We start from the raw sequence: 14,291 nt of genomic DNA on the forward strand, positions 1-14,291 counted from the left end.
TTATGAGTCTCCAGAAAGAGTGTAATGAACCTTTGTGTGCATCAATAACTCTTAAGCTTTCCAGTAGAGAGAAGAAGCTGTTTTTACTGTAAGACATTACTTTACTTGATGGAATGATGTGTGGTGGAAGGTCTGTCAAACAAGTCCAGTAGTTACTTAGCAACATTTTTTTCATTCCTGTATTTGGCCACCTGTAATTACTGTACTGTTCCTGAGATGCACACTCAAGTGATTACCCAGAAATCCTTTTTTTTTAATCTATAAATCTTTCATGACCTCTCATGAGTTCTGTGATTGCTACCAGACGTCTCACCTGCTGTTCCCAACACCTAAACTCCACTCAGTGTCAGTCAAAATCAACTTATTATAGAGACTTTTCCATGAACATTTTCACTTTCTCCTGCTGCATGTAATAATAACAGATCAAGAGCATCGAGGTAGGCGAGACATTCGCCGGCACACACTGGTAAAGCCAAGGACAGAGATGGATTCTGATTCACTTTGATGAATGACCATTACCATCTACTGATTGCTTCAATAATAGACTGGCATGCTGCGGCACTTAACTGTGGCCTATGTGTACCTTGAAGTATACAGTGTCAGTCATACTGAAATAAGAGCTTCCTGTCAAAACCAATCACTTCATCAAGGTTGGCATTGATGGCAGTTTGGAGAATTGTTTCGAGAGAACAGCAGGGCCACAATGAGCACTGGCTTAAATGTCGCTGTGGAATTTAAGTCCTTGACTCAGAGGGAGGCAGCTGAGTAAACTTCTGCAAAAAAAAAAAAAAACTTGCCAAAATTGTTTTTTTTTTTCTTTTCCTGTTTCAAACGGCAGCTTGCACTTCGTGTGTGATTGAAAGGATACGGGAGACATGGGAGGCGCATCGCAACGCACATTTAAGCATTTCTGTTCGTCATTAGCGGAGAGGAGCTGCTTGTGTGTAATCACTGAGATGTAAAGGTGTTTGATGTAGGTAAGGGCTGGAAACGATGTCAGGTTTGTCACAGCCTTTGGTGGCTAAGATGTGGGGTTGCCATGCCAACCACATTCACATCTGCTCTATCTTTAGTGAACAGAATGAAGCTGAGTTTCAGCACGCAATCATCGAATTCAGACAAAAGGAAAGCACCGAGCAAACAGAAAAGGTCATCAGACAAGTTTATTCACCGTTTGAGTTTGATCTTATAAACAGAGATCTCTGTTGTCGGTTTGATTGCTTTGTTTGTTTTCCACAGCGAGGAAGAGTCATCTCTGTGTACAGCAGTTTAGGTTAAACTATTTTTCTGTTTGATCATATCAAAGAGAAGATTAGTCCTGCTTCATAAGAGACACTGATTCCTTTTAGCATTCCTGCATCTAGAGCTCAAATTTATATTCTTCAAAGGCAGCTGGTTGTCTGAGCCAGAGATTCTCAGGTTGTTTTATAAGAACAATTGGTTTCTAATAGAAATACACAGCCGGCATGTCAGAAGAAAGGATCATTTGACAGGTGTGGAAACTTAGGCTTATTCTGGGCTTCGTTTTGCAACGTTTGCTTTGTTGCCGTCACTTTCCATTGAAAACTGCAAACAAGGTTAGCGAGGATGCAGAAGTCCTACTTTAATTACTCCTACTCTCTTTGTACTCAGACAGATAAGGGGAAACAGGTAATAAGTTGCAAAACTTTTCCTTTCATCCATGTACTATTCTGATGCCAGAAGTCTGTTATACATGTCATACACGGTTAAGGTTTCACAACATGTGTCGTGCCACCTGCAAGTCAAATTTTTTGTTATCAGCCCGCTACAAGGTGACCTTTCCTGCTGTTTTCCCATGGAACTGATATTACAAGATGCCAGACTTTGTTGCCGAGATTGTTCAAGGAGTTGTTGGCGTTGTCAGTGAACATTGGACTCAAACATGTATGAGTGGATCTGAAGTTTTAATGTTTTCTGCAAAGAAAAGGAAAAAATAAGTCAAATCATTCAATCAAACTTTTTTAAGCCTCGTGAGCCACCCTGAGAGGCTGAAACCTGGAGGTCTAATAAACTTGCACATTTCCTTCCATTCCCATGAAGTGTAAGCAAAGCAAGTTATACTAGGCTGTGTTCACATCCATATGTGCTCATTTGTGGTCTTTTTTTTTATGGTGCCCTGAAAATACAAGTCTTTTTTGTTTGAGAAAAAGCTCTAGAACAGCACCAGGAATTTGAATTACTATTTCTGTGTGTGCGTGATATATAGCAGGAGAAAGTTTGGTGAACTCAAGAGTTGCTGAGAAAATCCAATGACTTTTTAAAAGAGTAACTGTATGGACTGCAAACTCGGGTGAGATCAGGGATCCTGAACTCTAAGAAAGTATGAATTACCCCTTCTTAGCCACAAAAAAATCATTTTTAACCAATAAAAATATGTGTTATCACCTCTTTTGATCCCATTGTTTCGTTAACTGTCAGTCCATTGAAAGAGAAGATGTTTTTCCCTTGCGTCTTTGCTGATGAGTCATTTTTGTAGACATGACTTTCTGACCCAAGTCGTTATCTCCATGTGCTCTGGAGGAAAACACGCAAGCAATACTCTAACTCAGTGTTTGTCTGTTCCCATCTTTTCCCGCTCCTTGGACCGAAAAAGCCGAGTTTGAAGAAGTTTAGAATGAGCCAATGTGTCCAGTCGAGCTTTGAGTCATAAAGGCCTTTGGGATAGGATTGTGGCTGAGGTTGCTATGTTGCATATGAAAGCCTTTCAGTTATTGTAGAAAGAAGAGAGAGAGGCAGAGACAGACTGGCAGAGAATTGAGTTCCGAACTCTCCGTGAAGCCTTGGTGAAGGCAGACAGGCTACTCTGTCCTCTGGGGAAGATTCAATTATAAATGATGTTTCCACCCGGAGCCATCTTGGAATCCCTTATTCTTTAGGAGATCTTCTTCACCTAATCCTCTGCAGGGTTTGGTGTGGCCTGCCTCTGAAGTGATATGCCTCACACACACTGTGCATCATGCATTATGAATGATGGGAAGGAGACACTCGTGTCCTAATTTCGCTGAGAGCAGCGTGAGCATCAACACTGGAGCTGACAGAATGCTAATTTTCACCACAGAGAGCAGCACAATTGAGTCAAGTTTTACAGAGCTTTGGTTTGCAAGTTCCCAGCTATTTATACTTAATCTTTGTGTCTGTTTATGCCATCTGCAGATGATTTCCCTCCACCTTCACTGCCCAATTCTGTCTGCCTGCCTTCTCTTCTTCTACCCAGCATCCTTCTGAGTCCCTTTTACCGTGTACCTCTTTTCCTTTCATCTCTCTGATGCGCCGCTCTCCCCTCTCTAAAAATTCTACTGGTGGCATCGAGCAGCATTAAAGTCAGCAGACAGGTCCTCTTTGTAGCCTAGAGTGCTGTGTAGATCTCAGCTGCAGCCCCCCCCCCCCCCCCCCCCCCCCCGCTCCTTCCCTACTCTCCTAGCCTCAGAAATCCTCTTTAGACCCCCTCCCGCTTCCTCTTCCTTTTCCAAGCGGAGAGAATAGGAGCTGACATCTCCAGAGAACCAAGAAAAAAAATCATTTAAAGCCCTTCCTTTCTGTCCTCTCACTTCTACAACAGAGAGGAGTGTCAGTAATGCAGCAGGAGGGGAGGCGAGAGCTGGGGGAGACGGAGAGGGTGAGACCGGCTATTTGAGGTTTGCAGTAATGAGAGGGGAGTTGTTATGGCTCACCTTCTGCTGTTCAACTCTGTTTGTGTGCGTGTTTGTGTGGATGTGTGGCCATTTTCACTTCTGTGTACTCACATTTGCGCCTCAACAGTGTTACATGACACTGAAGTGAGGGTACATGACTGCTTCATTAATGGGTGTCTGTGAGTCGATCTTCCTGTTCGTCCGCGGTGGACTGAGGATGATTTAGTATGCCTGTGAGTAAGGCGTTACAAAGCCTTTTCCTGTTGCCCACAGAGAGTGGGGGTGAGGGACTGGGAACATTTTCACAACTTGACATCAGCGCCGCTTCGCTGTCACTTCAACGACACCTCTATGTTCTACGCGTCTTTTCTCTCTCCTCCTTCAAACAGCGACTCTCTCTCAACTCACCCCTGTTCGCCATCCCCCAACTCTTCCACAGCAACACGACACACATGACAAATCAAGCTGTTCTTCGTCAAAATACAGCATGCCAAGTACACGGTGTTCCCTGTCAATGAAGCACACAGTACTTGAGACACTTTCCGACTGAGGGCTCTTGCTGCGTGTCATGTTGTCGGAAGTTCAGAGCTGGCAAATAGTCATCTTTTGGCCAAATTTAGCCTCCAAGTCAGCTCATCAAGCTCCAGGGGCCTTTGGTACCAACTTGGTTACCCATCTTCAGTCTAAGTCCACAGCACGATGCATTAAAGGCATTATAAGGGCATTGTTAGACCACAATGAGGCATATATAATCAATATTAACTAGTTTTCGTCATGCATGACAACTTATTCAGCGCCATACAGTGCCAACTGTTTTACACACACACACACACACACTAATATACATTCAATAGGGGAACAAGATAAAAATTAATACTCGCATTAAGCTTTTCAAGTGGGTGACTTTTCCACTAAATTAAACTGCTCCTTATAGACACAGTCTCCGCAGAAAACATTACCACGACTGTACAGGGTCCTTGTGACGTCATACTCTACAGTACCACTGGATGGACAGCTGATGTTACACTGATTATAGACAACGTAACGGTGCTTTAACATGAACTTACAAAAACAAGTTAGCCCCAGTTGCTTAAAGTGAAAATATGTGTCATTAGATTATAGCTCCAAATGAGAGGGTAGTGTCAGAAATGGAATCTGTTACTTCTAAGTGATTTTTGAGTGATTTTCTTTGGTGGATGCTCTTTTAGCTCTAATCCAAATCAAAGTTATATCGAAGAACTTTCTCTCCAAGTTTGACAGTAAGCAGTGTAAGATGTGCTAGTAGCCTGTGCATGGGCACCGACAACCAACTCCACCAAGGTGTAAGCCTTAAAGCCCACAGCAGCGGAGAGGCCTTAGCAGGTCCTGACATTGTTCCACGATTGTGGCGCACATACTAGCAGTGGAGCGTTTTACTGCTCAATCGCTGCCCAGTGGCTCAGACTTTATCGTCATGGCTGCCGGTGATACTTTGCAGCCCGAGCAGCAGAATCTGCCTGAGCCTTTGAGTCTCTTTGTCAGATTTCTTCTTTTCTACCTAATAAATTTCAACCATGTCTCCAAAAGAATGTTATACAGTCAGGAGTAAGCCATGTGTCCACGTCCATGCTGGGAAATAATATCTGTAAGCCATTGCTTCAAGCTGCTCATGTCGCTTCGTTGTTTTTCTGCCTCCATTTGATATTAATTTACATGTTGTGTAGGTTTACACATGAAAGCTATTCTCCCAAGTCTTAAATGATGCAAGATAATTATATAGAATTTAATTAGTCTGAAACACGACACAATTTAATAACAGTCTTGCTCTGGGCATATCGTAGAGGAGACCAATCGCATTTTTTTGTAATCCCAGTACTTAATGTGCTTTACAGTTGGCTGTTTGCTCATACATCATACTAAAGTTGCGAGACAATAAACCCTCCACCGTCCATGTGCTCCGTCCATTCCGCCTCTCGTTTCTGTTTTTTCTTCCTCTTCCATTACCCCTGGTTTTTGGTGCGTAAATCCATATAGTGTGGTAATGCTACAGCTTATTATAGCGGGGGAAACAGACAGTGTAAATCATTCGAGGCTGGCTTTATTCTTTGCATAGCTATTCTTCACAACACACTGCCCTTCATCAATCATACGCTGCGTTTTGTTCAGTGCGGCCGCTGTGTGTGGTGACAACGCAGACGCATACGGATGTGAATGTGTAGCGTTTTCGCCATTTACCCCCAAACTTGGGTCTAGCAGCTGATTGAACGTGGAGGGAAAAAAGAGGGCGAACGTTCAATCATTAGTTCCTCCGTCTTTCTACCCCAGAGGGGAGACGCAACAGTTGGAATTATAAATTATGAAATTCTAGAAGTTTGTAAAATGGAGATAAATCCCACAGATTACACAGATCAGTGTCTCAAAACTTGATTCTACTGTCAATGCATCTTCATTGGAGTCGTGTGAAGGACAGCTTGCCTAATAATTCCCCTTGTATGAGTTCTTTTGAACATTGATTGAAGAGGCAATTACATTTTGCATATCAGTTTCAGAATGTTTTTTTTCTTTCTTTCTTTTTCGAAGGCTCATCTTTTTTTCTTTTTTTTTTTCCATTTCCTCTTTCTCCAACGGCAAAAAAAAAAAAAAGAATTCGACCACATCAAACTGTGTTTGTCTTCTCTCTGCATCCCCTGGGTGCCAGCACTGCAGAAAGCCCAAGAGATAACAAGGGGAAAGACATAAAAGCACATAAACAACACACACAAGGACAAAGGAGTGGAAGTGTGTGTGCTTGCAGATTTGTGTTTGTGAAAGTTCACCCTCATACACGTCTATGCAGATGGCTCTCAACTCTGTGTGTGTGTGTGTGTGTGTGTGCGGCATTAAACAGTGAGTACTACTTCAGAGCATTTACCTGCTGCAGGTCGGTAGTGCCACCCTCTTTGTGCTTGTCCACACTATCCCATACATCTTTCATACACCCATTAAGATCTGTTGTGAAAGGCTGTTATACTGGGTCCCATGTTTGGGTTTGAAAGGGTTAACAGGAACCTCTTTGCAGTCTTTGCTGTAGGACAGACGGGCCCAGTCTTTTACTTTAGCTCTGCTACATCCACACACAGGCTTGTATCACAGCGTGGTGGGAAGCCTGAACACAACCAATTACCCGGTTAGAACAGACCTGGAACATGGCAGCTGCTCAGCTTTCTTTTTCTTTTTTTTTCTTTTCTTTTGCCGTTTAATAGATCGGATTGTTGCCTGGCAAAGTTTAAATGTCTATAGCAAGCAGAGTCTGTGCACACTCCACTAGGCAATGAATGTGATTTTTTTTTATTTCTTTATCACAGTAAAGCTAAGAGTTGGAGCAGTGATTTGATGTGCCTTCTTGCGTGCTCCACCCACATATTTTTCCTGCTGGTTAACTATATCAAAAGCAGTGACCTTCTGTGATTTCTGCCTCTGCATGAATTTCTTTTTCTTTTAGTTTTCACCTGGTTGGGTAATGTCACGTCTCGGCCTGAAGGACATATCTGTCCTGCAGACAGGTGTCCTGACCTTCTGTCTGCACTGCCACGCCTCAGGGGACCTCTGTGAAATAGAGGCTAAGGCTTTGACCCGCTCTTTCATGTACCGTTTGTGTCTAAACTGAGCCATGCTGCAGATTCAATGAATCAGAACATGGGAGAGTGATGCATTGGTGCATTGCCTTCACTTCAAAACTAAACCCAGTCAGTTTTTAAGGTTGATTTGGGGATATTTTCTTGTAAACTTTTGCCAACTGCGACAGAGCAATAAAAGAAAATTAGCACTGGTCAAACTGGTTTCTTCCTGTCTCGCATCCTGTCACTGCCAAATCAATGGAGTGGCCTCATACTACCATTAGATTTCCCACTGGCCATAGAAAGATTGCATTATTCAAAGACGTAGATGAAAGCCCCTTCTGATCCACCAAAATATCATCCTTTGCAGTAATCTCTTTAGATAGTAGATTTAATTCCTTTGATGGTATTTTCCCTGCAGTTGGCTCATCATCAGGCTTTTTAGCTTTGTTGCTCTTGAAGCCAAGTGCATGCTGAATCCATAATTTCTGATGTTAAATGCTGTGGAACCCCTTAGTCTCGTAAGGATTGTCACAAGTTCTCAAAGTCCATCTCTGAAAGTGTGACCATGATAGCAAGAGAAAGGGAAGGAAAAAAAAAAGACAAGGACATAGAGATGTTTACCAAGCAGAGCAAAGCAAATTTAAGATGACTGTCGGCCGTTTCCAAGAAACTCAGAGCAAACAGGATCAGCATCACAGGCTGCGTTTACATTAGCACACGTGACTCATATCGAATTTTTTCAGGCTGCGTGGACACTAAAATCTCATTTTTAATTGGGATTTTCAAAAAACTCTTTGTGTCACTCAAGTAGGTGGTCCAAGGTTGGATATGTGGCTGTACGGCAGGAGTGAGGGATGCTCATTGTTGTGGAAGTACGTTTGCCCTCCTCTCGAGCTAAATGTCATCCACAAATTTGCTGCACAGGCTTCCATTTCAGAACCATCTTTCGAGTGGCCTCCCTGATGGGAAATTTTCTGCTGTTGTTGATATAAATGACACACGCAAAAAAAAAACAAGTATTGAGTGCACAGGAGTGCTATTTTAGTGTGCGATCATGTTCACCTGAAAGTCAGGGGCAGGACCAACCATCAGATCTAAATGAGTTTGAGTTGAACAATCTGGTGAGTAATGTAAGCTGTGTAAAATGTGGTAATAGGGTCTAAGTGGCACTTTTACCAAGTAAACCAAGGTACAGTATTGTACCGTGGTCATAGCTATAACCCTCTCTGTGACATTGAAAAGTTAGAATATCATCCTTGTATCCTTATTTCTTGCTGCACTTTCAAATTGAAGCTTTTCATAGACCGTTGTTTATTAACAGTCTGGGGCCTGGGTCAATGCCCAAAGAGGAGTTAGTTGAAGTAACTGAGAGTGTTCATTATGAAATATGCTTGAAATGTTCAAATATGCAATGGCATATCTCATTGACCTCGTCCTCTAATGAGACTACTGGCAAAATCAGTGAAATGTAATTATATTGGAGCTCGGCACATCCACCCTTAAGTGTAAAAGCTCTGTTGCTGTAGTGAGGTTATTTGAGTGGAACTCTTGACCTTGCTTTTTCTTTGCCAGGCTTCTGCATTGAGAGCAATAGGTTTTAATTCTGCATCTCGGTTTAAATATTTGCAGGAGAGTTTGGAGAGACGCTTCGCGCACTACTTTTGCGTGCATTGACAGCACGAGTTGACATGCGGTGGGTTTCCTCTCCGTGCGTAAATGCACCCAGGAGCAGTCTGGGCCCAGCAGGTTGTTAGGGAAACGCGCTACATGATGCCGATCTCGGGTTCTCCGTCTCCTCTCTGTTGGCTCAGAATCACCCGCTCATGTGATTGTATGCGAGAAGGCATACACACTTTTTGAGCTTCACGATGTGAATTAGAGCCCGTTTGTACACGCGTGTACATGAGTCACTCGCTGCTTGTGTGTGTGCACTTCATGCCCGACGTCTTCTTCTTGAAACACTAAGCAAATCTCCTCAATGTGATAATTGGCTCCCCGGAGTGCTTGTATCTTTGCTGCTCATCATTGTCATCCTCTCTCGAAAAAAAAAAAAAAAGAAGCTGAAGTGAGTGTTAGATGAGATATGCAAAGTTTGCTTGTTTGTCGGGGAAACTGATCCCAAGTCTGCCTAGACTCTTTTTGCAAGAAAAAAAAACTCAGAGAGACAACGGGAGCCAGATCCGGGGCAGCCTGTCTCCAGACTGCTACCTGTCGCAGTGGGGGCATCAGGTCCATGTTTTTTGATAAAATGTCTTGATTAAATGTGCTATTTAGGGTTAGTGAAAGAGGAGATGCTCATTGGCTTCATTTGATAGAATACACTGACAGCCACTGAGCAACTTCACTGTTTCTGTTCAGGAAAAAAGATGTCATCTCAAAGAGATTAATCAATTTATTGTTATTGCTTATGTTATTGCAGTTATTTGAGGCTGGGAATGCTTCACTTGTTCAGATACTTTTCATGGCACGTAGTTGGTGGCGTGCAGTGATGACACCTGAGCTTTGCAAAAAGGAGACCTGTTCTTGTGCCTGAAGGCAAATAGAGATGCTCGTCTGGCCGTTGCTGCCTCCCCTTCTCCCGTTGTCCCTCTCATCCATATGTTCTTGCAGTCTCCAGGGTATTGTGGACCACAGAGCAGATTGTTGGCCGCTTCATAGGGGAAACAGTGAGACAGCTGGGCAGCCATCACACGGCCAAACAGATGTTCAGGTGACTTGGAGAGGAAGTGAGTGGAAATGGCGGGGCTCTGGGAGGTGATGCGGAAGAAGAGTGTTGATGGAGGCAGAAAAAATTAATTAATACATTGATGCAAGAACTTCATTTGCAATCTCCTGTCAGCCTCTGAGGTGGGCCAAATGCTTTCCACGCTCTCCAGGCCACAGGAGTCGGTTTTTCCTCCCATACTCATTTCTCCTGTGTATCTGCAGTAGGTCTAATGCCTTTGATCACTTGATTATCTTTGCCTAAATGTGAACAAGCTGGCTAAGCGGCTCAAGGACTCAGTGCCTTAATTCTGATGCACTTTAGGGAACATTCCGAAGTTGAAATTGAATCCAAATGATAACACTTAGCTTTTTTCTTTTTTCCTCATCAAAAGGAAGAAATTTGCTAAACAGTTTTCACAGACTCTGTAGCTCAAGGCGAAGCTCAATCCAGGCAGAGGTTTTAATTTGTCACAAATCTGCATTGAGGCTAATGTGAAAGCAAGTATTTTTGCCAAGCTTCTCTTCCCCCGCTGGTACCGAGGTCCCTTTTCTACGCTACATTTGTCAAATTAAACCGAATGAAAGTTCTTCGATCCCAGCACCCCGCCTTACTTCCACCCCTTTCTCTCCTTCACTGTGCCAACCTTTGTTCTTTGGTTGCAGGTCTCATATATAATACATAAGGATTGGGAGACTTATCCCATCCTGGCCATACTGGCTCTTATTCCCTGGAAAGGGGCTATATTTAAGAGCTGGATAGGCCAGAGATGGAGTCTGGGGAACTGCTGACTCCTACCCAAAAAGGCGGTGTTGGCTGAATATCATTAAAATCCTAAAATAGAACTGAGCACAGCTTCATTGTAGCAGCAGTTAGTTAGATGTAAGGGGATTTCACTTAATTTACCCCACAATCATGGCGTCAGAATTGCATGATTATGGTTGACAAAAGAATTCCCAATAGTGATATTGGAACTTGGAAAAGTATGTTACATTCAAACTAATTCACTTTTGTTTTATGAATCTTTGTCTCCTTTTTTTGCAATAGAATAATACTCAAAAGAGGAGATAAGAAACGGTAAAAATGTTACAAAAACTGCAAAGTTAAGCTTTGACTTCATCAGCTAATGAAATCACAAGATCATCTCGAGCGTATTCTCGACACCATACTCATATCTCTTTCTTTAAAATCACAATTACCAGTGTTTAAATGTCTCGGCACCTCTTGTTTTGTCAGAAATTAATCTTGCCTGTGGACATTCGGTTCTCCAAACATTTTTTGGTCTCAGATTTGAGCTGTGTTCATGTCGTTTCATCGACAACACATCTAATTCCTGCTGTTTTTGTTTGTCTCCGTTTACCACAGCTGGCACCACCTACATCTTTGGCAAAGGAGGGGGCCTGATCACATACACGTGGCCCAACAACGAGAGGCCAAGCACGCGGACGGACCGGCTTGCAGTGGGCTTCAGCACCACCATCAAAGATGGCATCCTCGTCCGCATCGACAGCGCCCCACGTCTGGGCGATTACATCATGCTCCATGTTGTACGTATTACTCTTACCCACTCGGGAGTCCTCATTGTTCGACTCCTTCTTTTTGTATTTTTTTTTTTTTTTTTCGGCTGTCTTGAAGCAGTCAAACATTTCATGGATTACAACCCCAGGTGACGACCGCAAACAAACCTCCGAGTCGTTCATTTCCAAATGGCGAACCGCAGGGGAAAATCAGCCCACGATGCTCAGCCCACGATGCCCGACCAGTCTGCAGACCATGAAATAAAAACACACGCATAACTCACTCCTGTACACTCCACCACATTCCAACTAACTCTCAGCATGAATAATGAATGCAGCTCTCCATATATATGCAGTGTTTTCCTATATGTTGAAGAAATATGATAAAAATAAAAATGAATAACAGGGCGCTGCCAGATGGGGTTCCTGGCCAGTAGATTGAGCGCCCGTGCAGCATCTTAATAATCTCACACTGCGACCTTGTGTTTGACTCATTCACCCAAGCATTAAGTATTAACATAATCATCAAGAGCAGCCAAATGAAGGCAGGCATCAAATCGCTGCAGTGAGGCTATGACGAGGTGGGGTAAGCTGCTGCTGACGCCATGCGAAAAAAGATGTGATGATGAGGAGGGGCTACAGTTGCTAAAGCAGATTGAAAGTCTTTTTTCTTCTTAAAGAGCTCCCCTCGTCTCCCGAGTGCCGGCCATGTGGTGCAGAAAAGGCAGCCATCTGCTCTGAGAAGATGCGGGCCAACAACAAGCAGTTTTGAACCGCCTTTACAATATAGAGAAAAAGAAGTGTGTTTGCACGCGTGTTCTCGGTGAGGGAAGAAGCGGAGTGTTCAGAGGGAGAATGATGAAGATGTACAGTAAATTGTGTGGGTGATGTGGGAAAACGCCTCCCGCGCGTTCCCCAACCGCCTTGGTAATTGCAGAAGCCTCCAAAGGAAGGAAAATAAATGCATCTTTAATTCTGTATCTCAGATAAGCCAGCAAAGTTAGCCAAGCAGGATATCTCCTATAATTTGGCCGCGAGTCGTTGAGCGGTGAATGTCTTCATTCCTCCACTCTCGCACGCTAATGAAATGTATTTATAGGAAAAAGCTACTGGAAATTTCACTCACTCACAACTCATTCAGAGAAGCAGCGTGCTGTGAACTGAGTGTACTTTCTTTCAGCTGCTCTGGGAACGTTGCACTGCTAATATTTCAACCAAGACAACCAAGAGTGTACAAACAAAGAAGATTTCATTTAATATTAACAGCGATTGCAGCTTTAAACTATTAACTAAGTAGCAAAAAGCAAGGTGCTTTGCACGGCTGCTTTGTTCTGCAATTACATTTGAACAGAAATCAAATGAGGGCGGATGGATTTTTCACCACTGATGAACAGTAAATAATTCATTAGACCTTGAAAGGGTATTTAGTCATGAACTGATTAGTTACTTTCTGAGAAAATAGTTTAATTCGACCCACATGAGATTGTACATTTCTGTAGTTGTGGGCGTATTAAAGGGAAGGTTAGAGCCATATGGGATGTAGTCTATATTGCAGCTAAAACAACGCGGCCGTCTCTGTTCCATGTGTGGAGATGCTGTGAAATTAGGAGAGAATTCACTGAAATGCCAGAAGATAATAATTCCTAATGGCAGTCATCAGGTCTTCGCTGTCAGCGGTTTGCTTTCGGTAATGAATCTGGAGGAAAAGGTTAAAAGCATTATGGCTGCCAATTCTGGATATATGTCTAACTAAAGGTCTTATCAGGCCCAGAGCTATCGCCTCAGCCTTTACAATTATTAGGTCACTACTTGAGCATCAGCACAACTACAGCCCGCAATTGTCACACTTAAACGTCTTTATTGGCTGAATATATGACATGGTAGAGTCAACAAAGAGGAAAATATCTTCAGCGGTTTTTTGATGACGCTAGATTTTCACGGCCTATAAATACTCTCACTTAAATCATGTTAAAACTTCACAAGGAGATTAAGCAGGTCTTTCACTCACCTTAACTTTGACTCGAGTAACCTCTGCTTTATAGAAAGAGAAAAAAAAAAGCTTGTCCATGTCAGTTTCTTTAACATGCAGAGCTCTGAGCGCAGAGAAAAACTGACACGACATTCCAGCCGAGAGCTAATCACAGACTCGCCCTGTTCCTCCTCTCGTCTTTGCTTTCCTCATTATCTCTTCTGCGTGATGAGCTTACGGCTTGTTTGGTAATCATGAATTAAAATGCTGATTGTAGTGTTTACATTTTAGCTGCTAAGAACAACTGCACGCTTGGTTTGAAATCGTAGGGGGCAGTTTAGGGCGTTTTGCAGAGGTGAGCAAGAACATTTTGCCGTTGCGAGCACCTCATTTCCGAGTTCACCTGATCTGAATGCAGAGCCTACAATGGACACTTCGTGCTGATTATAGGAGGAAATTACCTGAACTTAATGCAGAGAAGAAAACCTGAAGCTGTCACACCGAGTGCCTTTATATCACGGACGACCTTTTAGCGTAAGATTATGTAAAATGGGGGCGTGCGGTAGCAGTTATTAGTAACAACGTTAATGTTATGGATTTAAGTCTACACACACACATACTGTATGTGCTGGATGAGAGTCCGGTAGTCTCTCAACAGGGACTGCATATGTGGAAGATAACTCAGGACTTAACAGACACTCAGGCGCTCAACAGGTAAACTCAGAGACTTAACTGTTACCATGAACAGACGTCACAGGACAGTGATGGCTCTGGTGGTGATGATATTAGTTAAAGATGGCTTGGAAATCCACTAGATTGGAAAACATGAGCCAGCCTTCGTTCCCCGTGTGCCCATATGAGCTAATGGCA

At 43.1% G+C, this 14,291-nt stretch overlaps 1 protein-coding gene across 5 annotated transcripts in view; it reads left to right on the forward strand.

The window, feature by feature from the left end:
- The window catches only part of nrxn3b (neurexin 3b), a 279,140-nt gene that overhangs the window by 193,970 nt on the left and 70,879 nt on the right, over positions 1-14,291 (forward strand). For all 5 annotated transcript variants that reach the window (XM_072362420.1, XM_072362416.1, XM_072362417.1 and 2 more), the window contains one exon: positions 11,301-11,482. In XM_072362420.1, the coding sequence (XP_072218521.1) occupies positions 11,301-11,482 (182 nt within the window). The remainder of the gene's footprint in view (positions 1-11,300; positions 11,483-14,291) is intronic.

The sequence above is a fragment of the Leuresthes tenuis genome, unplaced genomic scaffold (genome assembly GCF_036924035.1).
Source record: "Leuresthes tenuis unplaced genomic scaffold, fLeuTen1.0.hap1 SCAF_13, whole genome shotgun sequence".
Lineage (NCBI taxonomy): Eukaryota > Metazoa > Chordata > Actinopteri > Atheriniformes > Atherinopsidae > Leuresthes > Leuresthes tenuis.